This window comes from Abrus precatorius, unplaced genomic scaffold (genome assembly GCF_003935025.1).
Source record: "Abrus precatorius isolate BTA unplaced genomic scaffold, Abrus_2018 Scaffold7, whole genome shotgun sequence".
NCBI classification, from domain to species: Eukaryota; Viridiplantae; Streptophyta; class Magnoliopsida; order Fabales; family Fabaceae; genus Abrus; species Abrus precatorius.
Window position 1 is genome coordinate 26955651 of NW_020874417.1, and position 20308 is coordinate 26975958.

A 20308-nucleotide genomic window follows, 5' to 3' on the forward strand; every position below is an offset into this window, starting at 1 on the left:
AACGTATTTAAATCACAATATACTCTTCTAAGAATAACTTAAAGCTTATTTTTATAGAAAAATAAAAAATAATTTTATTACAAATTTTAACGTGCCTTCAATAACGTAAAAAATACAGAATTTAATATATCAATAATGTTAAATGTTATAAATTTTATTGAAACTATTACTTTTTTTTTTTTTTTTATCGTGTGACTCTGAATTTAAAAAATGGCAATGATGACGAGGAGTGACGATAATACTGGGAGTAGTGTGGCCTGTGGGAGTTTGTAAATAGTGTTACTAATAAACTCCAGCTGTACCATAAACGGTGATCGAAGAAATATTGATTTATAGCCAGACATTGTTTTCAGATTCAACCATCACTAAACAATGGACCACTGGGGAATCACTCTACAACTCAATTATTAAGTAAAGTATGTCCAAATTCCAGAAAGGGATTGTGCACACTTCCAGTTACGGTTTTTTTGTTTTTATGTGACGTCACGCTTTTGAATTCGTTTATTTCTAAGATGTTTTAGATTTTGTACCATGTTGTTTTAACCCTCCATGACCCAACACATTCATTAATGAACACAAATCTTTTGTGTTTGGCAGACCCTTTTGATCTCTTCCACTGGATCAACCAACTATGCTTCTCCTTCACTTGCAGACCTGCCACCCATGGATTCTACCCCCAATCCACACCCACTTCTCATCAATCGCCAACAATTCCAGGTGCTCTTCCATCTTATGTATGAGTGTATGAATGTAGGATTTGGGATTGGCTTTGACCTTAGTAGAAATGGTTCAATTGCTTGACAATTTATGTTCCTTACGATGGTTTCATGTTGTCTTTAATGGGTTTGCATTAGAGAACCTTTGAATTGGTTAAATATGTTTTGGATGAGTGTGCTGTATGAAAGATTCTTTGTTTAATTGCTGCACAGGAGGTTTGTGCCCTGCCAATTCAGCTGGATCAAATCTTCAACTTTGCATGTGCGTGGCCTTGGAGGGCATGGTGAAGGTGAGCTCCATGAGTCAAGAGAGAAAATTGTGGAGTTTCTCTGTTCAGTTTTTTATCCGTGGAAATAATGCTGCTTATTTGAGCATGCAAGATCTTAAACTTGTCTATGTTGAGTTTCTGTAGGGTAAGGTGTTCTTGGCATGTAGGATATAATCCAAATTTCGCTCAACCAAACCAAGCCGTTTTATTCACTGCTGTACATTTAAAATGGTCTTAGCCTCTTATTCACTTTATGAGTTACTGCTTTGTCTCAAGCCTGTAGATTTGTAGTTTATCTGTGATTTTGTGGTTTTCGATGACTTTGTTTGTTGTTTACTGCTCGAGTCACTGATCTACTCATTGCCATTAATCTGATTACATTTGACATTTTTTATGTGTCCGCAATTCATTATATTTCTTATAATTGGTCGATGAGATTCTTTCTTTCACTTTCTTTATCCGCTTTTGCTTCTGGGATCATTATTTGGCTCTCTAATTGGTTTCCAGATTTAAGTTTCTTCTCTTGGTCACTTCTTTTGTCAACAAAATATTTCTGCAGAAGCTCTAGTTACGTGGACATGGAATTATTATTATTATTTTTGACAAACTGATAAATGTGATTATCATATTTCAATTAAGGGGGATGACTTCAACTTTCAAGTGATTGCAAACATTGTCATTCTGTGACCTAGATAATATGTGGTGTTACTTTATTTGCTGAGGTGTATAACCTGGCATAGAGCCATGTCTAATAATTGAATGCCATAGATGCTATGTTTAGTTCTTTTTCTTACTTTTCTGTTTACATGCTTCTTATTCGTCCTCTGTATTTTTATTTAGGTAAAGGTGCATATAGTTTGATAAGTTTATAGTTGTCTTGTGACTAGTTTTAATGTGTTATAAACACTTACAGATTCCCTTCTTGTGTCTCTGAAATTTTAAAACGAGTGATCCAATGTTGTTCTTTCTACTACATATCTTGACATATCCTGTGTGTGCCTATCATCTGTTAACTGTTCTGGCTTCCTAAGAAAGAAAGAAGGAGATTGATTCCACTTGCTTGCAGATTGCTCCCATGATATATGCATATAACTCGCCAAGAAACTTCAGCAAGTGTGAAATGATGATTAGTGATTCACAATGTCAAAATCATAAAACTTCATTTCCAGTGTAGCATATCTTGGGTTTTATTTATTTGTTTACTCGCATTGATCTTAGTGCCTTCTTAAGTGTGGATTTCTCTTTTGTAAGATGGTTATAAATAGTTATCTGTCTCCTTTTTTGTGGTTCAAAATTGTTTTTTTCTGGTATGTTTCTCTCCATGAGTTTCTCTGTTGTCTTAGCGCAGGTTTTTGATCTCTAAAATTTTTTTGTCATTCTTTAATCCTCCTTTTCTTCTGGGAGAACTTAATTACGTTGTTTCAGTTTTTGATATTTGCTTTTTGTTGTGCATCTTCTGTTTCCCATGATATATGCTCTTTCTTGTTTGATTTGAAATATTTTCTATTGATTGTTTCGTTTTTTCAGTATTTGGATTTTTGTTTGTACATTTTATTGGATGTTGTTACTTAAAACTGAATGATGAATTGATGAAATCCCTGTAGGGAGATGGGAGGCTGATTCTCACAGATCAGAAGTTAAGTCAAATTCCAACACTTACAAACATGTTTCAGAAAATTTGGGCACTGAGTCCATTTGCATGGAAAAAAATAATAGTAGTTCTGATCAGGTAAGAAATGTATGAGAGAACTTGGAAAATGGTATAAATTTGTTGGGGGATATATGTAGTAATTATCTTATTTTCTTCAAATTCTGTGCACGTTGTTCTTTCCTTTCATGCTGGTATTTATTCTCTGCAATTTTTTATTTTTATTTTTGCAAACATGAAATTCAAAGTTGTATTTGACAATGGATCTTATTTAGTGTCAATGTATAAATATTATTTCAGTTTTTCCCCTTATTCCTTGTTTTAAAGCATGTTGTGCATGCAAGCAACTATATTTAAAGCTGTAAATGACCTTCACATTATTCTTATTCCCATCAATAGTGCATGATAAAGGAGAAAGTAAAATAAATGATAGTGATATTGGCCAAAAGAAACTCATCGTAGGATTGCTTATAAAATACATTTCATGTTTTGCTTTTCTTTTACACAAGGAAGGATATTTTTGGAAATGATGTTTCAATTATCAGTCTCATGACATATAAGCTGAGTATTTCCAATGGGGAAAATGGCATAATGTAATAATAAATGTTGATGCTGAGAATTATAATTTGAACAGAAATAAGTATCATTCGATGTAGTCACTAGTCACTTGGTTGGGAGTTGTGGTGATAAAAATGGATGGTCTGATGACAATTTATTTAGAGAAGGTCCGCTTTGAAAAATATCAAATGTTATTTAAGACTTACAGCCAAAGTTTACGTGCAACATTTGATAAAATATGTAGGGTAAACTGCAATATTGGAACTGCAAGAGATACGCTAAAAACACCTTCTTCTAACAGCTGAAGTTTTTAGCTTGTAAATTGATTCTTGTTATGGATTCTTTCATGAATCAGCTCTCCCAAAAGCTTAAGCTTAAGATATTAGGTAAAGATACATGAATGGTTTACATATCCAATGCACTCTTCATGCAAGTGGCCTTTGTGCTTGAACTGTGGACAATGCACTAGCCCATTCATACCATGTGCTAAAATCTAACTTTTATTTAGAAAAACAGGGGTGATGAGGATCAAATAACCACTTTTTCATAGAGGCTCTTATACCATGTCATAGTGTTTTAGCTTTTAGGTTCAATTCTTGGTAAGATTGATGGAATTTCTTCAGCTATTATGGACAAAGGCAAGAAACATCAAATGCTTGCCTGGAGAATTTATTACTTCTGTAAATGGTGACGACAGATAAGAACCACAACAACCAAGCCTTGTTCTACTATGTGAGGTTGATTATATGGTTCACATTGAGCTCTGGCAAAAACTTAAATTACTAGTAAATGGTGATGACGGATATTGTAAACAAACATTGTGAAAACAGAAGGACTAAATTAAAGTGGCATCTATAAGCAATGTTGTACTAAAATTATAAGATTCTACATTTGAAAACACAAGGACTATATGAAGGTGGCTTGTATTTGTTTGGTTATATTTGCGACGATATTAAAATGATATGATTTTAGTTGTGGTCATGTCAATTTTTTTATTATTATTTGAAAATTTGTTCTCTTCATATGTTCATATCAATAACATGGTTGTATAATGCTCAAATATGTTGGATAAATTGATGTATTGTTAGGATTTGGCTAGACTTTGCAGTATAAATCCCTCAAAACACCATATGTGCTGCAGGGTCCACAGGCTAAAAGCATGATACAATCTATGTCATTGTACATCATACTGAGATTGACACATAACAAGTTGCTTGATCTGATGATAAAAGTTGTCCAACCATTACTTTCAGACATGTTACAGACTCTTAGGGCGACAAGCTTGCCTCTTGCTTGCATTTCTAATTCCTTGAATAAACCTAAGCCTCTTCAATTAGACGTGTCCTTGCCTTCTTTTCATGATATTAGATGGAGCTTAGCACGGTTGTTGTACTTATTTAACATCCAGCTTGAGAGAAATGTTGCCACGTAAGTTAATCACTTCATTTATTTGGCTGAGAACTATTCTAGCTACTAGTTGTTTAGTAAGTCTTAAGCTCCTCACTTAACTGAAGCCTTGAAAGACAGATAATTATGTTTATATCAGTTTAGCAGCATCAAAATGTTAATATGACATTGCTATAAGGCAAATAACAAGCTATATGGGTCATCTTGCAAATGAGTTGCAATACTGTGTGGTTTTAGAGTACTGTCAAGCTAAAGTGGTTTATTTGTTGTGAGGATGACTTCATAATCTGTTTACCGTTTAATTGTTAGTTATGGTGTATAATGTTCATGAATTTACTGTAAACAGAAACCAACTTATTTATGAAAGAATGGGCATTGGGATTACTGTAATCTTTTCTTTCATTATTTGTTATCTTTGTGGATTTGAAATAGATAGTTCGGTTTATAAAAATATAAAAGACACGAGTCTCCTGGAGGCTTTTGGAAGAACTGTTGTGATTTATCTCAGGAGTTTTCAGGAAAAAAAAGTGGAAGATTATCTGGAAACATGACTTTTTTGGGGGCTTCTTTAATGCATATGGTTAGAGAAGAATACAAAAAGTTTAAGCAACAATACAATTCTCACAGTTACCTTTGGATAGGAAAATTTGTTGCTTCCTTGGGTGCTATGCTTGTGGAACATTTGCATTACTCTAATGTAGCTATTCTAAAGGACCAGGAAGCTCACTTATTTGAGGCCAAGAAGGCTAACTGAATTTGAGAGTCTGAGAATTTGTCTGAAAACTGGTATAAAGATATGTAAATTGAGTGGCTTTTTTCTGTGAATGGAACCAGTGGGTCTTGTTTGTGTTACAAACTACTAATGATATACATGCTCGTCAGAAATAATTATATGGACTCTTTCAGGTTCTTTGTGGTGCTCCTTTTAGCATGCTTCTCATTTGTTGTCATTGGTGGTCTCCTGTTCTTCAAATTCAGGTAATCATAGATAAATGCACTGTTTTAAGAGTGTTTTGAGTTCACTTTTATGACTCTCCTTTTGCTACCAACCTAGTTAGACCCTGACAGCTTGAAATTATGGCAGACTAGTACTAGAGTTCACTGCCATTGTGCTTATATATGCTTGTTAATCTGGGTCAATATTAAATTATCCAGGGGTAGTAAAAATTCTCTAGAAGATTGTCTCTGGGAAGCCTGGGCATGTCTTTGTTCATCCTCCACTCATTTAAAAGTATGTTGATCTTACTTTGGAATTCATATTCTGGTTTTCTATTGACTCCTTTCACATTGTTTATAAGCATTTGCTGTGCAATCAAATAACATACTTTTTATTGATCTACAGCAATCAACACGTATTGAGCGTGTTATTGGCTTTCTTCTTGCAATATGGGGTATATTGTTCTACTCTCGCCTTCTAAGTACGATGACAGAACAATTTAGGGTAAAGTCTGAAGCATTAAGAATTCATAAAACAATATTTTCTATGCATGCCATTAATTGTCAGTCTTCACAACAGAATAATATGCAAAAGCTGAGGGAGGGGGCCCAAATGCAAGTTCTGGAGACTGATCATATCATTATCTGTGGGATGAATAGTCATCTTCCCTTCATATTAAAGCAGCTAAATAAGTATCATGAATTTGCTGTTCGCTTAGGCACTGCTACAGCTAGGTAAATGGTTCAGACAAGGTAGTTCCCATTGCCCTTATCTTGTATTCTGATTGCTGGCTTCTTTAATATGCTTTTCCATTTCTATGCAGGAGGCAGAGAATCCTTCTTATGTCTGATCTTCCAAGAAAACAGACTGATAGGATTGCTGAAAACATTGCAAAAGATTTAAATCATATCGATGTCCTTACCAAGAGGTATCTAAGATGGGCAATTTCCTTTTTTAATCATGGAAGCACCTTTTCTGGAATTATGATTTTCATTCTTTGCTTCTTAACCCTGAGATTTTGTACTGCTTGGTTTATTTCGGTAAAACTTCATTTTGGAGAATGTAAAATAAAGTGGGATAGTGGGGGAGAGATTACATTCACCAATAAAATTACAAACGAAGGATTGCTAATTTTCTGGCTTTACTGTCCATAATATATATTGCTAAATAAAGATAAAATGCAAAATCATATCCTCTTCCATGCCTCATACTTGAAATTTCTGGCTTTGCAGTTGCAGCCTTAGTTTAACAAAATCATTTGAAAGAGCAGCAGCCAACAAGGCACGTGCAATAATTATACTGCCTACTAAAGGGGATCGGTAAGACAAGAGTTGATCTACATAACTTGTTAATTTACGGATGGTTATAATGCAGTTTAAGTTGAAATTGTTTGACTTATTTCCATGAATTTAATATTGAAGGTATATAATGATGTTAGAGGAAACTGTTATTTGTAATTTTACTATAATTATTTTTGGCATAATGGTTATTGGCTTGAATTTTAATTTTTAGTGTCTGCTAAAGTTGTAATGGAAATTTTAGAAAGTGTTAAAAAGAGCAGAGAGAGGTAGAGAGGGATGGCTGAAAGTTGGAATCACTAATCTGAATGATTAGGCTCCATGTGTATTTATTTAAGGCTTTATGCATAAAACTTGGTTTACAAGTGTCTATTAGAGTATGCCTGGCCACATCCCAATGAAACAGGGACTCATTCTAACACTTCTCAAACTAGATCATAAACGTTGATCAAACCCAGCTTGTTACAACTAAAAATAGTTCCAACTCAAGAGTCTTCGTAGACAAATTTTCCAGATGCTTGCTTGCTAGGTATGTGTGGCTGCCTGATTACCATTTCATAATCTTGCTGGGAAGGTTTTTGGTAGCAAGTGTTGAATCCTCAGCCCCTCACAAGTTGTTTGTGCCATAACATGATACTCATCTTCAACACTATATCTTGCAGCTAATTTCTTCTTTCTTGTCCATGAAGACGGGTTAACCCTGATAGAAAATAGAATACAAGACTGAACTTTTGGTGCATAGGATATGTTACTTGTCAGTTAGAGCTTCTGAATGGGTGGTATATGGTGAAGACATAAATTGACTTACAAGATTCACTAGAAAAATAATGTCTGACCAAATAACTGTCAAATAATTCAACTTTCCTCAAACAACCTATATTTCTGTATCACTAAGTTCAGTTTCAACATCTTCTGTAAGCTACACATGGTTCTGTTGGTATCTCACAAGCTATGTTCATCTAAACATTTCAACACCATGACAAAAGCTTGGTATTTGTTCTTTTTCTTCAGCTACAAGTCTACAACCTAAGAAATACGAACACAAATTTTGTTCAGGAGTTTCTTGATGGATGCAAGGACTAAAACAATGAGATAATGTAGGAGATTGAACAGTTGGTGAAATCAATTCTATTAGAGAATAATATTGTGTGATACTTATATTTACCTGGACTTGTACTAACTGTGACACTTGTACTACACGTATTTATTGTCAATGGAATTGATTGACACTTTAATCACATAGCAAAATTTATGGCAAATTCGCTGATCATTTAAAACTGGCAAATTCATGTAATCATCTCATAACTGGGCATTTAAAGCAGCAAATTCTATGTGATTGGCAGTTGATATGTTGTAAAACTGACACTTTCTTAATTAGGATAGTCTAGCTGTAGATGGCAGTTTAGCTAATTTATAGGGGTATATCTGCTTGCTTTAACTTGTATTAAACAATATTTATTTGAGAATTCTCCAGCAGTAGAACACAGTTTTAACTATCATTTTGAGTTTAACATCTATTAGTGTAAGTACACACATTTTGCCTAATAAATTACAAAGTTACTGCATCCCATTTTATGGCAGTCCTCTTCTTCTTTCTAGCACGCACACTTTTGTCTCTCCAAATGACTAAACTGCTTAATACTTGTTGTAGTAAGTATGAACCTCAAAATGTTCAATTGTTCACGATATCTAGCTGGAGTAGTTTTAGTAGAGTAACTCATTTTTACTTGATATGACCTTTGTCATGTGCTGATTTTCACTTTAATGAAGTTTATTGATTTCAGATCGTTTATATGTTAGGTATGAAGTTGACACAGATGCATTTCTTTCTGTTTTAGCCCTTCAACCAATTCCAAATATGGATTCGGTCCCCACCATAGTTGAGGTTTGTTACTTATGAGCAGCTTTGTCTGAAACTAAAGGCAAAAAAAAAAAATCGCAGAGAATAAACTTTATTTGAATTTTTCTTCATGAGTTTAGGTTTCAAGTTCAAAGACGTGTGAGTTGCTGAAATCAATTTCAGCATTGAGAGTAGAGCCAGTAGAAAATGTTGCTTCCAAATTATTTGTTCAATGCTCTCGGCAGAAGGGGCTTATAAAGATCTACAGGCACTTGCTAAATTATCAAAGTACTGCATTTATGCTCTCTACATGTCATACATGTCATGTTTGTAAGGATTGCTTGTTCTTCTATTTGTAAAATTTTGTATAATGGTATTATATATTTGTTTTACTTTCTACCCAAATAATTCAGAATAGACATAAGATAAATTCAAATTGTTTCTTGATAGTTTGTGAATTGGACCCGGCAACTACCAAATTATCCATTTTTTGGGTTTCTATTTTTTAATTAATTCTCATCATTGTAAATGAACATATTAAAGATCCCCATTTTAACCTTTTTATTGGTCTTGCCTTTAATTTGTATTGGTTTCCATTTCCTAGTTTAGTTGGCCTCATACTAAAGTAGACTGGGATATTTTGCCTCACATTTGAAACTGGTTAAATATTTTATGATTTTTTTTTTTTTTTGCTGATCCACATGTATTTATTCTGAATTCTAATTTTTATTTCCATGTGCAGAAAATGTATTCCATCTTTGCAGCTTGCCTAATCTAGAAGGACTGACATATAGGCGAATAAGACATAAATTTCAAGAAGTAATTGCTTTCTTCAAATGTAATTTCTTGACTGAAATTGCCTTTTATATACTTTCATCTATGCTTTCTACTTTAATATTATTTCAGGCTGTTGTATGTGGTCTTTACCGGAGTGGGAAAATATACTTCCACCCAAACGATGATGAAATTCTGCAGCAAACTGACAAAGTACGTAGACCAACACATAAACACTTTGGTGATTTGTTTCCTATATAGTTATGATTGTGATTAGTAATTTAGTATAAATAAGGATTAATGCCAAGCACAAATACTTTAAAATAGTAGTTGTATTCGTGTCAGATACGTATTTATGTCAAACAATTCATAAACACTTCTACTTATATTTTGTAGTTTATTGAATTTTTTGATCAATAGAAATGAGAATACTGTAATAATTATATAAATGACATTTTTTTATTATGTCTATTCAAAATAGTTTGCTGACATCATAATGATGTGACTCAGTTTCACATCGACAAAGGGAGTACTACATGGGTGGACCCGAAGTCCAATTATGGCTAAATTACTCTGTACGTGTGACAATTTTTTCTCATTTCCAAAGGAAAAATTTTAAGATTTGGTTTTTGGAACACATTTATTAATATATAAAAAAGTGATTTTTATGACATACATAGATCTATCTCCATCTTCATAGATCAGGTTTACGATGATCCTCCAAAACGTACAAAAAAACTGGAATCCAGGAAAAGAACCCAAAGCAAATATTCACTAAGGCTAAAAGCTCTAGGTAGATAATATACCTGCTGATTGCCCAATGTTGAATAATAAAACAGTCGTCTGTCTTTTGGCTTTAGTAATGTATTTTGTGATCATGATGTCATAGTTTACTATAATTTTTTCTCTGTTTGGTACATTAAGTCGGTATAAAAGTAAACAATTGATTTTATCTTAATTTTACTTTGATCATAACTTTAGGCTGCATCTTAATTCATTAGATTCTTGTAGTTGCTATCGGATCGTTAATGTTCATTGATTTCTCGAACAAAGATGCTTGCTGCAAATACTACTTTATCACTTGTATTGTTGCTTTGCTAAAATACTGGGAATATGAGAAGGAGACAGGGAAGAGAAGCTGTGAGGGAAAATTTGTCAATGGCTGGATCTATCCTGATCACTGCCAGAAGCACAGCCATGCAGTTGACCAACAGGGCAATGGCCTGTTGATTCATCATCAGTCAATTTTCGAAGCACACAAGCATGTGTTCTGATATTATTCAGCTTTCCTTGTTAGGTGTTGTTCATTGGATCCCTTCGGGATACTAAAAAGCCAGAAATTGTAACCCCAAATGGGCAAGAAGGAAAGCATGGAATTTTTAATGAAGAAATACATGAAAAGGACGTGGAACATGTCATCAAATTGAGTAAATTAAGACTTGCTAATATAGTAAAACGTCCTCGTAGATCAGGTTCCAAGGTACAGCTTCCAGTTCTATGTTGTATAGATTATTTGAATGAGCATTATACCATATGTACTAATTTGAAAGCTAATCTTTACTTCTTATCATCATCTAGGCATCAGATGGGAATCTAGGACCGAAAGAATGCATTCTTTTACTTGGGTGGAGGCCTGATGTTGTAGAAATGATTCAAGAGTATGATAACTATCTTGGTCCTGGAAGTGTTTTGGTATGTCCTTATATATCTTGGAATCGTCATTAATCTGTGTACTTTGTGTGTATGATTGGAAAAGAAAAACCATAATTATTCTTCCCCTTACACCCCAAACAAGAACAAGACCAAGAACCAAGAAATCAAGAAACAAGAACCAAGAGATCAAGAACCAAGAAACCAAGAGACTATCAAGAAACTAGAACCAAGAAACCAAGAGGCAATAACCGTGAACCACGAACCAAGAAACCAAGAGGCAAATAACCATGAACCAAACCAAGAGACAAGAACCAGAAACCAAGAAACAAGATCCAATAACCAAGAAACAAGAACTAAGAAACAGGAAAAAAAACGAGAACAAGAGTATGTTAACTATCTTGGTCCTGGAATGGAACTGAACTTTTAAGGATTCAAGGTGCTTACTATTTACTATATTAATGTTACCCTAAAATGCATTACTCCCACCAGCTAGATTTTTCTGCTGCTGGTGTGCACTGACCTTTAATTCCCTTTCTCTCTACAATATATATGCATTTACTTGGAGTTCAATATTTATCATTTCTAGCCATAAATAATATGCAGGAAGTGTTATCGGACACACCATTAGGTGACAGGATTATTAGGGAGAGCAACATCAATTGTAATAGCAAACTCAAGAATGTCCGAGTTTCTCATAGGGTATGTCTCATGCAGTCACTTAATGTATTCAAACTTCTTTTTGTGTGGTCATGCTTTTGATACAATCTTTCACTTGCAAATTTGGCAGATTGGAAATCCCATGGACTATGACACCTTAAAGGAAACCATTTTGAATATTCAGAATTCTTTGAAGAATGAAGATGTTCCTTTGTCGATTGCGGTCATATCTGACAGAGAATGGCTTCTTGGAGGTAATTATGCAAAAATTTGTGACTGAAAATGGCCTATGGCTTATTGTTCTTTTTTCAGATCCATCTAAGGCAGACAAGCTATCTGCTTATTCTCTCCTACTTGCTGAAAATATCTGCAACAAGTTTGGAGTTAAGGTGATAATTTTACCTTCTCTATGCTGATAGGCATTGTTCATTTGATGTATTAGTTATTCTATCAGATAGAGAGGAAAGGCATAGTTGGACTAAATTGGCTGTTCTGTAGGTGCAAAATCTAGTTGCAGAAATAGTTGATTCAAAATTGGGGAAACAAGTAATTCTCTTACTTTGGGTTGGTTTGATTTTTCAAATTTCTTTTTGTTGTATATTTTGATGATGCTGCTATATAAAACCCTGCAGATTACTAGAATCAAACCATCGGTGACCTACATTGCAGCAGAGGAAGTAATGAGCCTTGTAACAGCTCAAGGTCATTAATCTCTGTTCTCTTCTTGTTTGAGCTTTAATAGTGTGGTCCATTTTTATGTGTCAATTTTAAATTTAATTTTCGAACTTGTAAAACAGTGGCTGAGAATAGTGAACTGAATGAAGTTTGGAAAGACGTACTGAATGCAGAGGGCGATGAAATTTATGTTAAGGTAGCACTAATACTAATATCTACTCATATGATACTTTAATTTGTGACCACACATGAATCATTATGACTCACTTATGTTTATAATTACAGGATATTGGGCTTTACATGAAAGAAGGAGAGAATCCATCGTTTTCTGAGCTTTCAGAGAGAGCATATTTGCGGAGAGAAGTAGCCATAGGATATGTGAAGAACAAGAAGAATGTATGGCAATGGAAATCCAAATTAATTTTGAATGGTTGCTTTGAACATGTTACTCACATCACACCTTTCCCATTTGCAGGTAATAAACCCACTTCCCAAGACTGAACCCCTCTCTCTTGAAATGACTGACTCGTTGATAGTCATATCAGAGCTGGAAGGAGAACAACCCATCGTTTTGTAATGCTTAACAATGATTTAGGAAGAGACTGCATCCACATCATTGAATATTCCTGTCACTCTTTCATCATTTGAATCACATTTCTCTGTAATTTCTTTTAATATAATTAGACTTGATTTTTGTCATTTAATCTAGAGTAAATTATACTTTATCTCTCCCATACTTTTTTAATTTATTCCTTGTACTGTTTTGCTTAATGTCAATGCCACATGTGTGATAAAGGAGAAATTTTTTATGGTCCAAGACCATCATGGTCCCAACTAATAGAAACATGACATGTATGTATTTTTTTGTTTAAAAAAAAATTGACACATGTCAAGCTGTGAGTAGTCAGAACCATGTGGATTCTAAGCTTTCAAAAATTTCTCTTGATAAAGTGATACAAAAAGAAAAAGAAGTAACAATAGGAGAGAGTTAAATAACATGAAAAATAAATAAATATAAGACTATTCAGTGATCATAAATATTATAAGGGGAATGATTTGAAAAGGCATAAGTTCGTGAAGAGAAAAATAACTTTTAGATGTTGCCAATTATAATAAGTACAAGTTTCACTTTTTAATAAAAAAACAAAAAGGTGAAGAACTTAGTATAACATATATATAAGGCAAGTGCTAAGATGTGTTTGTTTCATGGTATGCAATTGCATTCTTACTGCCCCTCTTAGTTTTTTAATATGAAGTATTATTAATATGTATTTGTTTAATTATAAGAAACATAGATTAATTTTTATATAGAACTAGTTTAGTAAAGTACAATTATTTTATTTTAGAATAAATCTACATGTAACTTGATAATTAAAGGACAAAATTTTATATTTTTGTAAATAATTATATATATAATAAAATTATTTTAAACAATAACATTTTTAAACATTATTTAGACTTAATTTAATAACTATGAATATTATTTTAAAATAATACTTTTATCGTATAGTGTAAAAAATTATTTATTTACTCAACTATCAATATATATTAATAACTATAAATTTAAGAAATAAGTCTCTTAAAAGTAAACTCTAAATAATAAAAAAAAGATAATTTTTGTAAATGTAAATATATATATATATATATATATATATATATATATATAAGAATTCATAATAAATTTAACAAAAACATAGATAAAAAATAAAATCATTACAGTTATAAAATCTAATTCATATATTTTTTTAGTCATTTTAATCTTAAAATATATTAATGATTAACTAACTGTAAAAGAGACAACTTTATGAATGTTTTACCTTTTAAACAGTAAATCTTTATTTATAATATTAAGGTTGATAATTGCCCTTTTTTAATGTATATTCAAAGGCACATGTCAAAGAGTTACAAATAAAAAAGATTTATTAAATTTTAGTATTTAGTATATTAAAATTATGAAAAGTATTTAATATACAATTTTTATTAACACTTTTTAATAAAAACAAAGAAACAAAGTCAAATAATTTTCTCCACAATATACATGCTTTAAGTGAATAGTATTACCGTGCAAATTCTGAGAAAATTAATTTTAACATGGGATTTAAGACAATGAATTATTGGAATATGAACTTTCTTGACAAAATTATGCAAGTATGGTGCTTCAAAACTCACCAGTGGCAAGATTCTATGAGCATGACCAAGATTCTATGCGAGTTTGACTAAATATAATTGTATTAAAATTAAAAAAATCAAACTTTTATTTTTCATAATAATTTTACCTAGTTTAATTCATCTTAGTTTATTTTTTTATGTATTAGTTGAATATTTATTATAATATCGAATGTGAACAATAACATTAAAATTTAAAATATCATATACACAAAGTTAAATTGTTTAAATTTTTTAAAATCAGAAATAGAGAATTACAGACATAATTTAATTAAATTTTAAATATCGACAATAATAAATTTTATGTACTTAATTAAAAATAATTTAAAAATTGAAAGGCATAATTACAGACATTCAAAATATAAAAAATCATTTAAAAATCGTGAAATAATTTAGAGGGTATGGATTAATTTAACCTATATATAACTCAGTACTGTTCTAAGACCTTCCGTTTGTGTCGTAGTGTTAGATGAGACCCGAGGCGACAAGAAGAAGAAGAAGAGTAGGAAATCTGAATAAGAGAAGACCTAATTAAATATAATAATAAAAAAAGCATTAAGAGAGTGATGGCTCACGGTGCTTACAACAAGCGGCGCGTGAGGCTCAATCCCACAAGCCGTCGATCCAACTCCAAGCCTTTGGGCATCGCCAAGAAACCCAAGCCCTCCGTTTCACTCAAAAACCAGATTCGATCCATAGAGCGCATACTCAGAAAGGTAACCCTAACCCTAACTGTAACCCTAATTTCGTCTTCTTCATCCGATTCGATTCATTTTCGGAGTTGTGAAAAAGCAGAATCTGCAACCGGAGGTGAGAGAGGCGCAAGAACATAAGTTGGAAGCTCTGAAGAAGCAGCAAGAGATTCACACGCGCCTTGCCGCCGAACGCAAGATATTCTTACGTGACCGAAAGATTAAGTTCTTCGAGAGGAGGAAAATAGAAAGAAGAATCAGACGCCTCGAGAAACTGCAGCGTGCTTCTTCTTCTTCCTCCTCACAACCTCATTCTGATCAGCTTTCCGCTCTTAAACAAGATCTTCAATATGTTATGGTCTGTCCCCAATTGTGTAGCCCCTATCTTTTCTTTTCTTTTTCATTTTTTGATATAACAAAGTTGCATTGACATGATTTAAAAATTCTTGTGATTGAATTTCAATGTGCAGTACTTTCCCAAGAATGAGAAGTATGTTCCCTTGTTCACTGGGGGTGATGATTCAGAGATAGTTGACAGGAGAAATGGGCTGCGCAAACAGATTGAAGCCAGGTTAATTGCAGCTGCTGCAAGTGGCAAGGATTTAGAAGGTTCCTTTATTTTAACGATCACTTATTTCAGTTTAGAATATATTATGTTCAAGTGGTTCGTTTTTGTTGTGTGAGTCCTGTTTGAAACCAAGAAGGTCAAGATATAAGAATCCAGAACCAAGAAATAAGAAATGATTTGGTGTATGGGAACAGAATGGGGAGTTATGTTTTGTTTCATTCTCTTTGGTTACACGCTTTTTAATAGAACCAAAATGTTACAGACTAACTAAATCTTAACTAATTAACCACTGAGTATAATATTCACGTGGAGAGGGACTTTGCCCAAGGTTTTATCCTGAAATGCCCGGAAAGAAGGTTTCGCAAGAATACTTTTTTCATACATAACGTTCAATCTATAAGAGGGGAGGAAGAATAATAAAAGAAGGGGATGCATTAAGACTTTCCTTGCCTATGGAATTACTCAACTACAAGGGGTTTGCTTTCTAGTTCAGGTAGCAGTTCCTTTATGTGCTTCTTTGGATGTCTCAGCAGTATCATTCTGCTGCAAGCCCAGCTTGTCTTGGCTTATGCAATGATAGAAAGAACTCTCTTGAACTGCCCATGATTGAGACAGATGTAGATGAGAACAAATTCTTTTTATAGTCTGCAAATTTTATTATTGGTGCATCTCGTTGATACGATAGGTTTTTCACCTTAGTCTTATGCCCTAAAGGTTGACTGTCTGGATTAGACTGTTTCAACAGATAAGTGAATCAAGTGGTGGTTGACGACTAGTCCTTGTTTTCCCTGCCTGGTGTGGGCTTAGATTCTCCTGTCCCTTTCTCTGTGACTGGGCCCCCTTTCTGCTTCACGCTAGAGCATGTTCCAAAGAAAATGAGCTTTGCCGCTACTGGCATCCTGAATTAGTTGAATAGCTTCTGTTCGACCAATCCTACACTTCTTTCTCCTATTTTTTTTTTGGTGGGACAGAGTTGACAGACAGAACTCCATTTGCAAAAAGGACTCCTCTTGTAGCTTGTTGTGCTCGATCTACATCCTGCCTACCTAACTTGATGAAATATCTTCTTACACACAGAAAGAAGGTTTTTGCTCTCATATTGCATTCCAGCATGAGAGACTGGACGCACACATGCACAAATAATTTTAAAATATAAATAAAATAAAATAAGAGATTCTTTATAATTAATAAATAATTATATAGGCCGGCAATCAGGTATGCATAGTTAACTGCTACAGCTGTTGATGCCTAGCAGAACATATAAGCTATCAGAAACAGTGGAAGCATATTTTCTACTCTAACATGGAATCGTGGATCCATTGTGTAGAGTTTAGTTTGTCTAAAAGATAATGAAAACTAGGTCAATCCACATTGATATGCCTGATGTTTTGCTTGGTATTTGTAAACACGCCTTTGTATATATGCCCTATTCCTGTTTAATTAAATGTCAACAAGATTTTGTGCTGCTGTGGCAGAGACTGGCAGTGAGGATGATGGCCTTTTGGATCTAAGTGATGATGATTTTTTCCTTGCTGGAAGTTCTAGTGATGAAGCAGATGCAGATGATGAATGGACAGACAAAAGCACAAGGTGAGTGGAGAGATGTTTTAAAACTTTTATACCCTGCCTGCATTAAGGTAAATGGAATTTGAATGCTAAAAGAAGAGTAGCAGAATCAACCTGTGTTTGTGATGTTGGTAATTGTGAAATTCAGCCATATTTTCTTTTATAAAATTTCAAGGGTTTGTTGGACAGGTATGCTAGGGAAATATCCAATAAGCTCTTATTTTTGGAATTAAGACATTTAAACATATATCCTGGTTTATTTTGATGAAATCTAATACATATTATTTTCTGTTGGTTGCAGAGAGCAGGCTTCTAGTGCTTCTGGGAAAGCCGTGTCTGGCATGTCCAGTGATGAAAAAAATCAGGTCTGCAGTATAAGTATTATTTGTTATAATTTGCAATTTCCATAAATATGAAATAGATTGTCACAAACTTTTTTAGCAATTTTTAAATATCTTCACCCATTTTTATAGAGGCAGATTTCCGCTAGAGCTTTGATGCCCCCTCCTCGCCCGTCAAACAAGATGCTGTCAAGGTTTGGGTCATCTTCTGGCCAAAATTCATCTGTACAGAGATCTGAAATTTCCACATCTAGCAACACATCAAATAGCAAAAGCAGCTCAGACTTCAAAATACGGGGACCCTCAAGATCAGGGACTGGTCATGGTAGTAGTCTAAGCTCCAACTCTGATGCTCACAAGCCTCGGAGGAAGAGAAGACCTAAGAAGAAAAAGAAGCAGGTTTATCACTTTTGCTCAGTCGTGGTTTTTATTCTGATAATATATATTGCATAATTTCACTACCTTGGTTATTTATGACAAATTATCCTCTCTGGAAACATCTTTGTGCTCTCTCTCTCATCATCTCATGTCTATTAGTTAAGTTTCCTCTCTTCTCTTGCACACATTGTTGATAAATGGATTTTGCATTGTTAGTAATGGCTTTTGTATTGTTGTTTAATATAAGGTCCATACCTAATGCTGCGTGGTATAGGAGTTGAAGCAGGATTCACGATTCCAAGGCCCATTTATTTGTGCGTTTTTTCTTCTAGAACAAAAAAATACCTTTAATAATGTTTAAAAATTTTAAGAGAGCGTGTTTTGGGGATACAAGCTAAGATAGAAAAAAGCAGTTTAATTGTTTTTAATAAACTTAGCAGATAGCTTACGAAAAAAAGAGCAATAAGAAAAAGTGACATCAGAAAAACACCTTTTTTAAGTTTATCATTGCACCTTTGAGTTACGACCAAAACTATTGAGCTTTAGTTCTATTAACTCATTTCACTGCCACTGCAAGTTTCCCAGCTTCCTCTTGTCGCTCATTATGACAGAGTGGTCATTGAGGCCTGGAATTGCAGCTAATTTGTGGCTACTGTTTCGCCATTCCGGGGGATGAAAACCCTGCTTTGTCAGTCTTTCTGTCATGCCCCTTTGATAAAAACCCACTGCCCCACCTCTGCTTTGAACTTCCAGTTGAAAAACCCTCCTTCTTGCTACACCCCAGTGATGATCTTGCTATCTTTCAGTGACCCAGTAGTTTTCAGGCCAAGTCCCACTTGTCCGACTGGCTGCTTGGTGGCATTTTTTGATCAGGCCAAGCCTGGCATTTTATGGCAACCCACTGATAGCTGAATACTCTGTTGATTCATTTTAGCTATGACAATACTTGTTTTCAGCTTCTTATCTGACACAGATCTGATTCAAACATGCCTCTGTTTTTGTTCTTTCTTTCTTTTGTGTTGTATGAATCACAGTTCACAATCACTAATTTGTCACACGATTGCTTTCTTCATTTTTTTGGCTCTCTATATTAGTTTGTTGTTTCCCCCTTTTTTCACTTCACTCTTCTCTGTATTCCTTTTCTCCCTTGTTCCCCTTGACTTTTGCTGTTATTGACTTGTTAGTTATGCTCTACATTGCTGGCAAATTGGGGATTGCGTTTAAACTGTGACTCGTAAGTAATAGAGAATATGTCTGTAATTTTGATTAATATATTTTATTATTGAACAAACATGTTTGTTGTTTAAATTATTTATCTTGTATCCGTAAGCTTGGGTATAGTGGGTGCAGCCATTTAGCTGCCCTGCCATAGCATTTTTGTGTCAGTTGCTCTGTACCACTAAAATGCGTATGAAATAAGATACGTTGATAAAATTTGACATCTTTGAGTTTATGGTTTAATCAATGGACGAATGAACTGTTAGTGTGTGACTTTGTCTTCTGCAGTAGAAGTGTAGAACACTAAACATTATTTATTTGTTCATCAAATGCATCCAATATTTACTTTCCTTTTCTCTTTCTGTCTCTGATTGTAATCCATGTTTGTTCTCCAGCTGTCATGATGGCTAAACTAAGCATTGCTATTAGCAATTGGATTTAGCTTCTTCACATTCATTCGAGATTCTTACAGTTGTCTTACCTGGATGGGTCATGTTCTACTGCGGACCTGCTGGGAGCCTATTTTACTGGTCAATATGATGATATATATGTACTGACTTGTTAGGTTAGATTGAGAATTCGTTATTGTTGGTTAACTTTTCACTGTGGATTCTTCATATTTAACCGTCGCTTACTGTAAATTATTTTGAATTCTGATTTGTTTACGCGGGTTAATATTTTCCCCTTTTTTGGAGTACTAACCGTGAAAAGTGTGATTGTCATATTATCACTTGTTGAAGCAAAACTAACGACAAGGCTAAGATTATTTAAATTAAATCAGATCAAATTATTTTTTATACAAGTACCAAAATAAAAAATAGCTTATTGTTAGGGGACCGTAAGTTTTTAAGTCTTTTAAGTGAAATAAATTTATGGAATAATGCCACTTACACCCATGCAATGCGTTATTTTGCATATATGTACGGCCGAATTTGATAACTATATTC

General features: G+C 33.7%; 2 protein-coding genes across 7 annotated transcripts; both read left to right on the top strand.

The window, feature by feature from the left end:
* Positions 1-515: 515 nt before the first annotated feature.
* Positions 516-13321, top strand: LOC113873065 (putative ion channel POLLUX-like 2). 2 transcript variants are annotated; one of them, XM_027511034.1, is made up of 24 exons: positions 516-717; positions 930-1006; positions 2590-2714; positions 4333-4619; positions 5505-5576; positions 5754-5829; positions 5941-6039; positions 6115-6269; positions 6359-6463; positions 6768-6854; positions 8634-8718; positions 8814-8961; positions 9416-9492; positions 9580-9660; positions 10745-10927; positions 11026-11139; positions 11704-11799; positions 11888-12011; positions 12070-12146; positions 12256-12303; positions 12390-12459; positions 12555-12628; positions 12718-12828; positions 12908-13321. In XM_027511034.1, exons 1-24 carry the CDS (start codon positions 632-634, stop codon positions 13007-13009), a joined length of 2559 nt encoding a protein of 852 aa, XP_027366835.1. In that variant the 5' UTR covers positions 516-631; the 3' UTR covers positions 13010-13321. The 2 variants fall into 2 exon arrangements, with proteins under 2 accessions (XP_027366835.1, XP_027366836.1); XM_027511035.1 differs by lacking the exons at positions 12390-12459; positions 12555-12628; positions 12718-12828; positions 12908-13321 and having other exon boundaries at positions 12194-12303.
* Positions 13322-15018: 1697 nt separating this feature from the next.
* On the top strand, positions 15019-20081 carry LOC113872674 (rRNA-processing protein EFG1-like). Of its 5 annotated transcripts, none has more exons than XR_003505901.1 (8): positions 15047-15314; positions 15394-15648; positions 15761-15899; positions 17334-17448; positions 17726-17789; positions 17898-18164; positions 18391-19377; positions 19757-20045. XR_003505901.1 is itself a non-coding variant. In XM_027510405.1 (7 exons), the coding sequence occupies exons 1-7, from the start codon at positions 15165-15167 to the stop codon at positions 19763-19765; spliced, it is 993 nt and encodes a 330-aa protein (XP_027366206.1). In that variant the 5' UTR covers positions 15019-15164; the 3' UTR covers positions 19766-20081. The 5 variants fall into 5 exon arrangements, 3 of the variants coding, with proteins under 3 accessions (XP_027366206.1, XP_027366205.1, XP_027366204.1); XR_003505902.1 differs by having other exon boundaries at positions 15055-15314; positions 18391-18457; positions 19757-20043; XM_027510405.1 differs by lacking the exon at positions 18391-19377 and having other exon boundaries at positions 15019-15314; positions 17904-18164; positions 19757-20081.
* The last annotated feature ends 227 nt before the right edge of the window (positions 20082-20308 follow it).